At 36.7% G+C, this 14,799-nt stretch overlaps 1 protein-coding gene across 2 annotated transcripts in view; it reads left to right on the plus strand.

Annotated features, from left to right (window-relative positions):
- Positions 1-2,740: 2,740 nt before the first annotated feature.
- The window catches only part of LOC107668107 (copine-5-like), a 73,247-nt gene continuing 61,188 nt past the window's right edge, over positions 2,741-14,799 (plus strand). For both annotated transcript variants that reach the window (XM_016459898.1, XM_016459899.1), the window contains exon 1: positions 2,741-3,155. In XM_016459898.1, the coding sequence (XP_016315384.1) occupies positions 3,046-3,155 (110 nt within the window). In that variant the 5' untranslated portion in view covers positions 2,741-3,045. The remainder of the gene's footprint in view (positions 3,156-14,799) is intronic.

Raw genomic sequence — 14,799 nt, forward strand, 5'->3', positions numbered from 1 at the left:
AAACTCGTGTATTAAATAAATTCAATGCACACAGACTGAAGTAGTTTAAGTCTTTGGTTCTTTTAATTGTGATGATTTTGGCTCACATTTAACAAAAACCCACCAATTCACTAACTCAACAAATTAGAATATGGTGGCATGCCAATCAGCTAATCAACTCAAAACACCTGCAAAGGTTTCCTGAGCCTTCAAAATGGTCTCTCAGTTTGGTTCACTAGGCTACACAATCATTATTGAGATGCACCTGTAGTGTGCAATGACCTGTCGTTATCGGCTCAAATCATTATATTAACTTCGGTCAGGCTATTTTTACAATATTTTCACTGGAGTACTATACAGAGTAAGTATGGAGAGAATTTTTGTGTTACGTTTTGCAGCAATCCAAAAGCCAATAGAAAAATGCTGTTGTTTTTTTTTTGTCTATGGAACCAGGGTGATGCTAACTTCTGGGTCGGCCTACAAAACACGTCATCACTTCAGCACATTATAAGACAACAACAGCAAAAACAGCGCATTTCGGCCTGAAGTGAAAATTTATCTGTTTTGTAAATGCATGTTATTAATCTTACTGCGAACTCTTCATCCATGCATATGTTTAATCTTGTAATATTTAATCAAAATATTACTTCTCCAATCATTTAGTCTGATTTTCACATTTCGAGTGAAGCGCCCACATCTCAAAATCCAAAGAACAACCGATGCATAAAAAGTCCCGCCCTACACTTTTTTTCTTTTTTTGAAAATCTTGGATTTCTGTCACAATATAGAACAAAAGATCAGTTGTTTCTTCCTTTACATCACAAACTGTGAGAAAAAAATGTTAAAACATTTTTTCAAATCAGAATGAACATAAATGTAGCTTTGGAAATGGGGTCACTTTAACAATTGCACTAGCTGTTTAACTAAATACAACACCCACCTCACACTGAATCCCATGACCTGAGGTTGTAGATAAAGGATATGCGGCCTTTATTTCTTTAGGAAGTGATGGATGAAATTATGTATTGGGTTGCATAGAGGGTCTGTGAGCAGATATGGCAGGGATGACCTGCTACGGATGTCTAGACAGATACTACAGGAGTTTTCAGCTTGAGAAAGCACCGGATCTATGACACACTCTCCCATTACTTTGTGTCCAGGCAGGCTGGCCTGTGGATAAATGTTGTCATGTTCAGGAAAGCCACTTGACTAATGGTTTCCACCATGCATGAAGCCATGAAATTACGTAGCAATGGCTAGTTCAGTGACGGTGCCTTGTATTCCATTTGGTTTCTGCTTTATTGTGCTGAGTGATTTTTGGAGATGGAATTTAACGTAGGCAGTGAGAAAAGAGGCTTCTGTGTCTGATCCGCTGGTGTGTGTGACGGAAAGGCAGGGCTGGATGTCAGTCTGTGAAGTCCTCTGTGGAATTGGATCCAAACCAAGAGGAAAGACTCTGAATGAAGTGTCTCTCCATTTTCACTCTCGGCTCAAGAGGAACAATAACAGATGCAGTTGATAGGAAATTCGCATTCTGAGCAGCAGAGTAATTCAAGAGTTTGTGAGGGTTTCTATTTTCTTTTTGACACACATTCTAACCAAGCCTCAAAACCAGTGCAACACCATTGTGTCAGTCAGGCAGCAGGTCAGCAGGGCGTTTGGGTTCAGGGTAGACAGCAGCAGCTGTATTTAAATCTGACAAGTGATTAACTTTGATTCTAAGAAACTTTTGTGGGAATTTGTCTGTACTGTACTAGTTCAATTAGTGTTGCTGGATGGCAGGAAAAGGGATGACGGAGCTCTCCAATACTGTGGTGCTGAAATGCAGTTGCAGCATGAACAACTCTGGGTGGGCCGTCTCATGCTGTGCTTTTTTATCAGCTCTAACTCAGATTCCTGTCATCTACCAGACGTAAAGGGATTTTATGTTATAATTATTCTAACCCTTTCAAAATATTTGCTGATAACAATCCACTTATTTTCAGCATCACAATATAACTCTGAAATGGTGTCTTATCAACAAAACCCTCAGTTGCCTAGAAAATAGTTTAAGTTTGTTTTAGCTAATTCAAACCACTTTTAGTCTTTCCGCTTCAAAATTTCACATTTAATTCAATGCAATGCAATTTTTTCCAATGCAACTTCTCAGTGAAAATTGTTTCTACACATTTTTCTTTTCAGTGTATATGGTAAGGTAACTTATAGTTCGAGTTAACTGCCCTGTTGTAGGATGAGAACAAAATTTGAACTGAATTGAGCTGGATAGTGACACTAGCATCGGCACTGTTATTTAACTGAACTGAATTAACATTGAACTGACATGAGCTGAATAATGACGCTATTTCCTTCTGTAGAGTTTCGTAACTGATGACATTCACAACATTGAACTAAATGGAGCTGAATAACGATCCAACTGAAATTGGATTAGTTTCATAACTAGTTTCACATTTACACTTATATTTTCCTGTTTATTCATGTGAAGCTGCTTTGAATCAATCGTATTTTATAAAACGCTATATGTGACTTTGACTTGACAGTTAACCAATTTACAGGTTTTTAGTGTAGCATTTTTGCGTTAATTCCCTCTCGTTATTTTTACAGTGTGCGTTGAGGGTTGTATTTCAGAAGTTAACCGCCGTGAGAAATAGCTCAGGCAGTAGTAATGAGCCGTATCTGTGGATCAATAGCGTGATGCTGCGCCGAGCGAATGTGTGAAAGAATGCGCGAGGGGTGGAGATCTGCTCTTTTACTTTCCACTCCACACAGTGCAGACGCAGAGATCTCATCGCTGTCAGAAGAGTCGCGCACTTGTACTCTTCCTTGAGTTTTTCATTTAGCAAAGCAAACACTTTATGTAGTCATCTTTTTTTCTTGTAACATTGCTGGTTTCTTAATTTGAGCGCATCACAGGACATCCGCGGTCTCCAGCGCTCCTCCAGCACAGACGCTGATTCTCTGTCGCCCTGCTGCGGTCCTCGCTGGAGCTGTGAGATTGTAGTAAGCGCCGCAGGATCCAGAACTGCAAAACTGTTTGAAGAAGAGAGCTTCCTCTTGTCCCGCCCGCCCATGGAAGGCGACGTTATGGATAAACTGGAGGACATGGCCTCAGTGTGCGAGTTCGACCCTATCACGGGGGATATTCCCGCCACCAAAGTGGAGATCACCGTCTCGTGCAGGTATGAGGCAGAATCACTTTACATTGACTCGCTCAAGTTGAAATCACTTTGATTTCATGGTGTTTATACTTCATGTTGACCACATAATATCACTTGGTTTGATTAAAGATTCATCAAATGTTTTTTTTAGGTTCAGCAAAGAATCATTTTCTTATTTAAAAAAACAAACAAACAAACAAAAAAAAAACGGTGCGGTCTTAAATTGAATATTTGGTTGTTTTGAGAAAAATTTAATTTTTCTTCTTTCTATAGGGGTTTTTCCCGACCAGCATACATGTTCTGTTAGCTGAGAGCATCTACATCAGTATGTAGATGGTTTTGGTCTAAAGAAGCCTAAAATGTTCTCCTTCGGGATCAGGCTTTATTTTTAGCTTTATTTTTATATCCTATAACTGTTAATGGAATACATTTTTTTGGGTTACACTTTATTTTAAGGTGTCCTTGTTACAGTGTAATTATACATTTAAATACTGAGTAATAACTACATGTAGCCTACTTACTAGTTAGGGTTAGGGTTTGGTTTAGGTTTACTTGCATGTAATTATGCATAATTACTAATTATTATAATAGTAACTACATGTAACGTGTAACAAGGACACTTTAAATAAACTGTTACCATTTTTGGTTATGAGCTGCCATGAATTTTAAGAAAATTAAGCTTTAGAAGTAGCAGTTCACATGCAACAATTTTGATTCCAGACTTTCTGGCTGTACAGTATTTATATGAGCATAAATATCTAATATATCTGGTGAGTTGCATCTACATAGGCTGCTTGCCCAAAGCACTTGATGTTGCTGCTCAGCTGTTTCCATATAGAGATGCCATAAGTTGTCAGATGCTCTGAACATCAAGGACAGTGAAGAAAAACATCATCTTTGCTTTGCATCAATAATAAATGTCATGTTTGGGTGTTTAGTTGTGTTACATGAACTGCTTGTTAGAGGAAATGCATCTTCAATTTCTTAACTAATTCTTTTTTTTTTTAGCTTGTAAAATGTGATATTACAACTAGTTGCCAAATCATAGCGCTGTAGTACTGAAGCAAACAGTGAATATTCATGAGAGGGAGCATAAAAACCCCACCCAGATGTCCTCACGTCAATGCATACAGCCTTCACTACAGTACAAAATAGCAGAGAGGGATTTTATGTTGCTTGCAACATAATTCCTGTTGTATCTGGGTGAATGTTTTTTGGCAGATGCTTATATCATCATCTTTACTTTTAGGGCAGACAATGTTGCTCTTATTAAGAATGAATCACTAAAACGCTGCTGCTGGAAAAACAGTTTCTGAGAAGTGGTGAAAATGAATTTGAGTCATGGGGCTCTGCAGTCAAGACCACAGCCGGTTCATTGCTTAGACTGATAGGTGGGCTATTGGTTTGGGTTTTCAATCATCTTGAGGAGTAATGGATACGGCTGGCATACTCAACATCTGCTATGTCTTTAATAGTCGCTTATAGTCAATTATACACGCTCCAGTCCAATTTAGACAAAATGATTTGACTGAATTTCCCAACTTGACAGTCAGACCATTTATTTAATGAGAGCAATTTCCTGTGCAAGTAGCTAATAACCATAAGCTCGCCAACTTCTCAGCTGCAAGTTAATATTGCCTGCTGTCTGCATAAAGAAAGAAAGAATACTGATTATGGGTGTAATTTGGTCTGATTGTTAGCTGAATAAATGTCTCTGTTAAAGACCAAGACTTCATCACATTAGCTAAATGTGATCTCAACTGTTTTTAATGAACTAGATACAAATTGCTTTTTAAAATTGAAGTACATTTGCAACTAAATGATTATATCAAAATACAAGCAATAGTGCCAATTACACATTACACACAACTCTGCAGTCTTTAGTAAGAAATTGCATTTTAATTTGAACTTGACATGACATATATTTGACAAGTATCATGGACGTATAAGAGCATATTTTTGCATTTTTTTCTACCCGTTTCTTCATACTTTCTCTTACGTTCCTTGTCAAAAAAAAAAGTAATGGGTTCATTATCCATTATAAAGGGATTTCTGTCATATATCTATATAGGTAATTGGTTCAAATAAGATTCTAATGGACCAAAAAAATATCTGGAGATTAAACTTAAAATAGGAATATGAGTTTGTTCAGTAGGATCTCATTTGATTCTAAGAGAATTTTTAGAAGATTCTTGTTTGATCTTATTAGGATTGATTCCTAATTCTAATTATGGAATTCTATTAGCTTTGCTTTATTGGATTTTTTTCACTCTTCCCACTTTTACATCACAGATAAAAAACCTCATTAGTGTTATCAAATATGTGGTCAAATTATAGATTAAAAAAATGCTGCTATTGTTATTTTTAATTGAATTAGATTTTTGCCACCTCATTGCTGCTGTGATTGAATCAATGAATAAGTAAATCTATTGGCCCTGAACCGTTATGGCCTTCTCTGTCAGCGCAGAACATTCTCTCCAGGTCTGTGATGAGACTCGGTGTGGTGGTGGTGGAAATCATCACCTGCGTTTGTTTGCTGTAATTGATTTAGTTTGGGCTGATTATCAGGGGATTGTGGCAGACATGGAATTGAATCGCTTCACTTCCCCTTCCAGATTCCCTCATAACCTGCTGATGTTATTGGAGAGCAGAAAGTTTGGTCTGACATACCAGAGGCTTTGTGATAAACCTTATCACAAACACACAAACAAATGCTGTCCTGTGGGTGAGAGATACGCGATTGATCCTGTTGTCGCACTAATTGGGTTTTGATTGGTTTGTGTTTTACTATAGTCAAATGGCAGACAAAAGCTTTTGGATATACTCAGTGGGTCTTAAGTATTAGAAAGATACTTTTTTTTGTTATACACTACTGTTTAAAGCTACCCAGTCTCATGGCAAAAACGTACCTGGAGGCACTTTTTCGCGAGACACGAAATACGTACCAATAAGTACATATCACTGCAGTTTCCAAAAGAAATGAACACTATAGGCAGTAAAACTCTGACACCTTTTAAATTATTTTCACACAAAGTATGATTTACAGAGTTTCGATTAATAAAGCGTAATTTTCACACAATTACTTGAAGAGTATTATGTTGTGACTTCAAAACATTTTTAATGTGCTGGGAGATTTGAAAACTGATGCTTTTGAATGTTAGCACCGCACATATCCAGCTTCATATTAATGGGTTTTCATAGACGATAGGTTTGTTCGGTAGCTCACGGAGTACGGAGACGTACTTAAGAGGTGAGGAACTCCGGTTCGAATCCCGTGTAACTACGGTTCAACAAAACAGTTCAAATCTGCATATAAAGAAGTTAAAATGGCACGGTTGCATCAAAAAATGTGTTTTTATATCAGTTTTGCATTTGTTAACACTATCGGGTAGGGTTAGGGTTGGGTTTGGTGTAGGGCATATTTCCAACACGATAGACCATTAACTTTTAGCGACAGTCCCCGGATATTTGAATTCTGAATCGCCGCAATACGTACCTGAAAAAATGTAATAAAAACACAGCAATACGTACCTATATCAACATAATAAAAACGTGCCAGGGATGACGTATTGAACCCGTGTTTTAGTGCCACTCAGTGGACAATTCTCTTTGAAAGTGCCGCAAAACGTGCAGTAAGGTACGTTAAAACGGTGTTGCAGAAAAGTACCCAGAGGTACGTATTTTTATGAGACTGGGTTGGTTTAAAAGTTTGCAGGAACTGAGAATGCTTTTCAGAGATTTTTGATTGAATTTTTATTGATTTGAAATCAATTTTACACTTCATTTTCTCTGAATCTGATCATTCATGAACTGAACACATCTGTCAGAACAGATCATTTTGCTCATAACTCAAATGTGTACATACACACACAATGTGTAGTTACTGCTTTTTACTTTTGAAACTAGAGGAGTAATGCTAAAAATGTATGTATTTCTCTTCACTCTTTCTCTGTAGTCTTAACCCCCCAAAATCAGCTTTGTGAAATTCTGATAATGCTTCAAATAACAAACATGCGTTTTAACTAGCAAAACCTTTTTGGATACTGCTGCATTGTGCTATTAAATATGCTTGAAATGGCTCTTTAAAATCACAGATGTTTCTTCACCTAAAACCATTTAATCCTAAATATACTGGACATCAACAAAGCTCCTTGCTGCTGGGAAATATGGTTTTAGCAAGGGTGTCCTTGCCAAAAACCATGTGTCCCTGTTGTTGTTACTATCCTTCATGAGTAGCTCTCTGTGTTGTAAAAGTAGAAGAATAAAGTTGCAGTTGTTGGCAAGCTTCAGTTTCACTGCAGATCCACGTCCTCCTCTTAGTTGACCTTGCAGGTGAGGAACCAGATCATGGAATACATCTACATTCACTCTGCACCCCTCTGTTGCTAGACTCTCTCTAGGCTCTGCTCTGCTGAGAAGGGCTCTGTCTGGTGGGTATTTGCAAACCTGGAGATGATTTACGGTTGGGGTTTAGCTCCATTCTCAGCATGTGACTTGATTCCAAATGGAGCCGTGGTGTATTGTAAGCCGTTATTGTTCTTTTGCTATTCGTTCAGCTCCAGTGCCTTTTATTTCTGGATTTCCTCATATATGTTTGAAAAATGGTGCACCTTTAGTCCCAGAGCTGTGAATATTAGAACAGACGTTTACATATTCCTTAGTGTCCTGCTTCCAACATGTCTTCCTTCCAAGAGTTAAAGGTATAGTTCTCCCCAAAATGAAAATTTGCTGACCCTCAGATGACCAAAGGTGTACCTAGATGAGTTTGTTTCTTCATCTGAACAGATTTTGAGAAATTTAGCATTACATTACTTGTTCACCAAAGGATCCTCTGCAGTGAATGGGTGCCGTCAGAATTAGGGTCCAGACAGCTGAAAAAGCATCACAATAATCCACATGTAATCCACACAACTCCAGTCCATCAGTTAACATCTTGTGAAGTGAAAAGCTGCATGTCTGTGAGAAACATATCCATCATGAAGGCATTTTAACTGTAAACTGTCGCTTCTGGGCAAAATAGAGTCCATAATTTATAATAATGCTTCCTCCAATGAAAAAGTCCATCCTCTGTTGTCTTTTTACATCAAAATCCACCAATATATTTGTTTAGTACTGTTTTCTCTTATAAACAGTGCTTGACCTGTGCATTTTTTAAAAGTTAAAACGTCTTGATTTTATTTATTACAAACACAGTTTTAGCTTCACAATACATTATTTTATGGACTGGAGTTGTGTGGATTATTGTGATATTTTTATCAGCTGTTTGAACACTCATTCTGACGGCACCCATTCACTGCAGAAGATCCATTCATGGGCAAGTGATGTACTGCTAAATTTTTCCAAATCTGTTCTGATGAAGCAAACTCAACTGCATCTTGGATAACCTGAAGGTGAGTAAACCTTCAGCAAATATTCATTTTTGGGTGAACTATTTCTCTAAATACTCTGCCACCAAATGAAAAACAATCAGGGCTGATTTTGCAGATGCTACTTGAACTTTAACTGGTGATGAAGCAAGTATCCCAAAGTGAGACTGAGAGAAAGAGAAATGTGAAAGATGGATGGATGAATTAATTGACTGGATAGATGGATGAATGGTGAGGTCTTCAGCATGTGATAAAGATGTGAGAGGCCAAATGAGGCTCAGAGATTTACAGTCATTATATATTCACACTATAATCTACTGCAGAAGTGGTTCTCTGTGTGTGTGTGTCCTAGTTTATGCATTGTTTTCATCCAGTCTCTATTCACATCTTTTTGTCCTGTTTTTGCAGCGATTTTTGTCTGTAGATTTGATTGCCATAATTGACATCTGGAGGAATCAACCGATATTACACCGCGTCAATTTTAAACCTTTAAGAATAAACAAGTCTGTGATATGGCCAGTATGTGATTAAAATGAAATCATAGGTTGGTAGATAACAGTTTTTAGGAGGAGGGACTGAGTGTCTGACCTCTGCGTGTCACCGAGGGAAGCACTTAATATGGTGAATGGTCTAACAGATGGTTGAGGAAAAAAAACACAGCTGCTGAACGAATGGATGAGCTGGGTGAGAGCTTGGCTAGTTGTTAATTGAGCTGGCTGATTTAGTATGCGTAGAAATGTGTTAGTAGAGCGATTGTGGGTATGCCTGTGTTTTGACAGAGGATGGTGTCGAATCAAAGAGCTCAAAACGGCTGTCTCACAAACCCAGAATTCTCTTGTGTGCTGTTCGGGAGCGTTGTGTGATGTGACAAAGATACTGGGAATAACAAGAGGCTTGCCTGCACTTGCAATTCAACTCTGATCATTATTGGGCTTATTCAGTCGAGTGCAGCTGACCCTTTGTTGAAATGAAAACACATTGATTGCATCACAGTTTTGAACACCTATTGTCAAAAAGACAACTGACTCATCTGATTAATATCAGCATTGATGCTTTCACCTCACTACTAGTAGCCTAGTTTTTTTTTTATCACCACCAATTTGTTCTTGGTTGTTATTGTAATATTGTTGTTGGTTGGTTGGGTGTGTAACATCACTATCGCTTAAAAGCAAAATATTTTTTTTGTTTTCTTTAATCAAAATATAATCACTTGCTCCAAAATGCTGACATCTTCAAGGCACTGAAAGGTGGACCACCAGAGCAAACACTATTTAGCGTAGCAAACAGAGATGGCGGGGAGGTCAGTTTTTGGCTTTTTTCCTGCGTGACTTGCATCACCTTTTTTTTTTTTTTTTTTTTTACATTTTCCTTTCTTTGACCTGGGTTTGCTCTGATACATTTCTCTAAGTTTTTCAGTAAATATTATCTGATAACATTTTTTTGTGGTAATTATAATTTTGCATTCCTCTACCTCTTTGTGTAAAAAATAACATTATTTACATGCAAAACAACACAATGCTTTCTCTGTTATCGCATTCATTTACTCTCACATAACTCATTGTGCATCACAAGTGTTTAGGGATGCACAATATAGTCGAACCGTATACTTCATAAACAGTACACTACGGTGCAAAAGTTTGTGGTTAAGATTTTTTTCTAATGTTCTTAAAAGTGTCTTATGCTCACCAAAGCTTTATTTTTTGTTCAAAATACAGTAAAAGCAGTAATATTGTGAAATATTATTACAATTTAAAATAACAGTTTAAACAGCTGAATTTTCAGCAGCCATTACTCCAGTACTCGGTGTCACATGATCATTGAGAAATGATTTTAATATGCTGATTTGGTGTTCAAGAAACATTTCTTATTATCATCAGCGCTGCTTAATATTTGTTGGAGACAGTGATGCATCTTTTCAGTGTTCTTTAATTAATACAAACTTCATGCAAAATGTATTTTTGAAAATCTTTTGTAACATTATTATGTTATTACTTTCACTTTTGACCAATTTAATACATCCTTGCTGAATAAAAGTATTCAATTCTTGCAAAAAATTGTACTGACCCCAGTGCATAAATATGCATAAATATTGCATCAGAGCTGTTAGTTATTCAGTGTTACCGTCTGTTAAACGGAGTCATATAGTCCTTACAAGTAGTGTAGGCTGATAACTAATGTCTTGCTACTCTAATTACTTAATTACACCATTACCAACACTTTAGTGATTTTTTAAATTAGTTTTTTTTAGCAATTTTCATTTTATTGTGCAATATGACACTTAATTAATATCTGACCCGCTGAACCCGTGTTTTATTATTTGTACTGTCCTCTGTAATCAAATACTCAACATATCTATCTTATAAAGAGGTAACTCAACTTAAATGAGCACCATAGATCAGTATTTGCTATGTAACAGTGATTACCCGTCACATTAGTTGCATTTACAAGCTATTGAGCGAGAGACATGCAAAACGAGATTGTGATTTCACTAAAGGTTTTTGTGGAGATTTATGCATGGTTTATGAACACCGTTTGCCAGGATTTAATTACGCTGTTTCGTTCTTGTTGACAAGCTGGAAAAATGCTTACACTCCTGTTCTTCTGTAATTACTCCTTGAGGAGAAGACAGAGGGATTGTAGATCATATTGCATTTAATGAAACACTATAACAGGACTTCCTAGGTCTTAGAAGTGGCACAGGACCTTTGAGAGACATTCTAATAATGTTTTGTTTGGTTGCCAGTGCCCAGTGTGCCTTTAGGTGACAGTTAGATGGAGCCCTATAGGACGGTAAATTACACCCTGCTGGCCATCTTTTGTTTTGACCAGTGGTGTATAAAGTACCTTAAAGCCATACTCAAGTAAAAGTACAGATATCTTACCAGTAAATGACTTTGGTAGAAGTTGAAGTAACCGTTTAGAATATTACTCAAGTAAAAGTCTTAAAGTATGTGATATTTATTGTACTTAAGTACAAAAAGTATTTTTTAAATCTTAAACGTACTTAAGTATTGAAAGTAAAAGTACAAGTAAATGCAAAATGAAAAAGAAGCAAATAAATATATATAAAAAAATGTTCATACACAGCTTGAGTAGCAAGATTGTGTTAAGTTTTAACTCTTTCTTCCATTTTGTATTTCTGGGTAAGAATAAGAAGCACTTCTTCCGGTACTTAGTGTCTTTCATTCCAACATAAGAAAACATTTCTGGAATCTGCATCTGAAATAGCATTTAGATGGATTTACAAAGTTTAATGTATCTCAGAGGAGACATGGATGCATTTAACCTGCAGTTACAGATGCATAAATAGGCCTAATGTTTTGTTTTTAACATAAAACGTTGAATACTGTTATTTGAAATGATTTTAAAACATAAAAAATAGTCGAAATGTGAAATTAAAACCGCCAGTAGGTGGCAGAAAATGACTGTTAATGAGTGAGTAATTGAGATTCAACCGATTCATTCAAACGGCTGATTAATTCAGGAACAAAGTATTTTCACTGTTAATGAGTGAATCACTGAATCATTTATTCAACCGTTTCGTTCAAAAAGCTGATTCATTCAGTAAGTAAACACTGTGACGCAAAACAGTGCTGTGATCTTTGTTTGGAATTATTTTCGTTGGCAAAATTGAGCAAAAACAAGCAATATTATGCCTAAAATGTAAGTCACTTATTGCTAACTTTACTGAACTTGTATAAAATGATTATTATATTTGTTATCATGCTAATATCTGCAGAAAACGGTACTCTTTGTGTGATTAAGTTAACTATATTAAATGATATAAATATAAAAAGCATACAGAAGCATTTTTGCCGTCTACAATTTAGAATGCCTGGAATTTTGAGTTTTAGTAGACTAATAAAATCACGTGCATGGACTCTGTGTGTGATTTGGCGATCGATAATGTCAGATCGCACATCACAACACTTATCATATTATCGCAGAAGATATAATGTATATCGCAGACCCCAGACTCAACTTGAGTGGAAAATGAAATCATCTGCGGTTGTGCGCCCGCTTGTTGGCACATAAGGTGTTTTTTAGGAGTCTATCTTGCAGACGCCAGACCACTGATTCGTCAAACCTGCTTTCCTGCAGTCCGTGTTCTTCTGACTTCTGACTTTATTTTGTAGTAAGTAACAAATATGCTTCGGGGAAATGTATCGGAGTAAAAGTATACATTTTAATTAGGAAATGTAGTGGAGTAAAATTAAAAGTTGGCTGAAATATAAAAACTCAAGTAAAGTACAGATACTCCCAAAAATACTTAAGTACTGTAACGAAGTATTATTACTTCGTTCCGTTACACCACTGGTTTTGACTCATGGGAAATGTTTCGCCTGGTGTTGTTCATACTCAGTCCTGCTCTTGGATTTGTTCAGAGTTCATCAAATAGCCATGATGATAAGGACTCTCCATTGACCTGAGAGTCTGTCACGGTGGTAATACCCCTGTCAGGGTGGCCAGACTACAAGAGTTTTCATTCCAGACGACATGATGAGCGACATGATGATCCTTTTCTCTCCACCATCTCCAGGTCTGTGGCTTTGGGCTGAGATGCACTCTGAAATTTCTCTTTGCCCCTCTTAACTAGATAGCAACTTGAATTACTTTTTTTCTGCTTCTTTGAACCAATGAGGATTCGTTGGCTGGCTGAGGAGTTTAGAATCTATTTTGATCCCTCCGGCTGAAATAGCTTCTCCCGCATGAGGGTGCCAATTACAGTGCCACTGATTTCTGGGAGAGCGTGGGTGAGAAGGGGATTGGATCACAAGTCCAATACTGTCAGACCACTTCCTTAGCAAAGAGAAAGAACTGATATGTGGTGCTAATATCACCAAAGTGAGATGTGCTATAGCATCACAAACATCAACACAGAACACTATGATCCAGTTCAAGCATTCAGGAGAGTGTTTATTATGACTGTTTACTGATCAGAGATAAACACAGAAGAGGGCCAAATCGCAAGGAACTGAATCAAATGATCTTTTACAAGAGATAATTTACACTGTACTAGTTCATTGTACTATTAAAAAAGTACTGTAACTCAAAACTACCTCCTTGCTGAAAAAAAGAACAGTTATTAACATTAAGCTGCAGAAACCATGTTTACAAGTATGTAGCCACATTCAAACATCTATTCTGAGTTAAGAAACTTGTTTAGAATTTTTTTTTTTTTACATTTTCATTTGTATTATTTTAATAGTTTTTTTTTTTAATATTTCTATCATGACAACTCGCTGAAGAGTTTAGCATGATAATTGATATGACAATGTATTTGGTCTCGGTGGAATAGATACTGAATTGCTGCTGTTGGTTAACTTGCTACTGCCAATATACACTGCTGTGAGTATTTAAGATATACTGCTGCTGCACAAGTAGCATATATAATAGCAGGTCTATACAGGTGGAGCTGGGGAAGGTTGAGGGTTTCAGAGGAACTGAAAGCGTGCTGCGAAATGCTCTATGGCTAACCAGCCATTTAAATGTAAAACAGCAAGCTTATTGGCTGCGTATGCAATGATCCAATCAGCTTGTGCCAAGTAGTTTAGTGCTGTGAATATCAGTTTGCATTAATGACCCATGAGCCTGCACCATCTAGAGTTTCATGACACAACTTGGCATGAATGTGAATTATGCACATTATTAGGTGTACTAATAAAAGTTATTTCCATTATTACTTTAATTTCTGAGATGATCCTGCCTCTCTTGCCTCCTCTTTCATTCTGTTTTTTGTTTTAAAGAATGTTTTAACGGTTGCCCATACCATGAAAGTCCAATAACAGCATATACATTACATATATATATATATATATATATATATATATATATATATGTGTGTGTGTGTGTGTATATATATATATATATATATATATATATACACTCTCCTTAGTAGTATATATGTAGACCTCTGAAAGAAAGCATGACATGACAAGCAAGGCATTGATTAATTAATTATGTGTAAATGTGTATGATTAATGTCCTGTCTTTTATGGCTAAATTTAAGCCTTTCTTACACACTTCTCACATTTAAACTGCAGTGTTCTAGGATTCCTCTTAAGATGTAGTCGTGCCTCAAAGCCCAGAGGAGTTCATTTGAACTTAAGGTCTGTGTTTGAACATCAGAGATCTGTCAGAGCCTCTATACGTTCAGACAGTTAACCCCATTTTTAAGACTATAGTGTAATGGCTCTCCAGAAGCCTTTATTTCAACAGTTTTAACAGTAGGTCACTAATCATTAGGGTTGGGTATCGTTTGAATTTTATCGATTCCGATTCCGATTCTTCTCGATTCC

The sequence above is a fragment of the Sinocyclocheilus anshuiensis genome, unplaced genomic scaffold (assembly GCF_001515605.1).
Source record: "Sinocyclocheilus anshuiensis isolate Anshui unplaced genomic scaffold, SAMN03320099.WGS_v1.1 scaffold1024, whole genome shotgun sequence".
In the NCBI taxonomy this organism is placed as follows: domain Eukaryota; kingdom Metazoa; phylum Chordata; class Actinopteri; order Cypriniformes; family Cyprinidae; genus Sinocyclocheilus; species Sinocyclocheilus anshuiensis.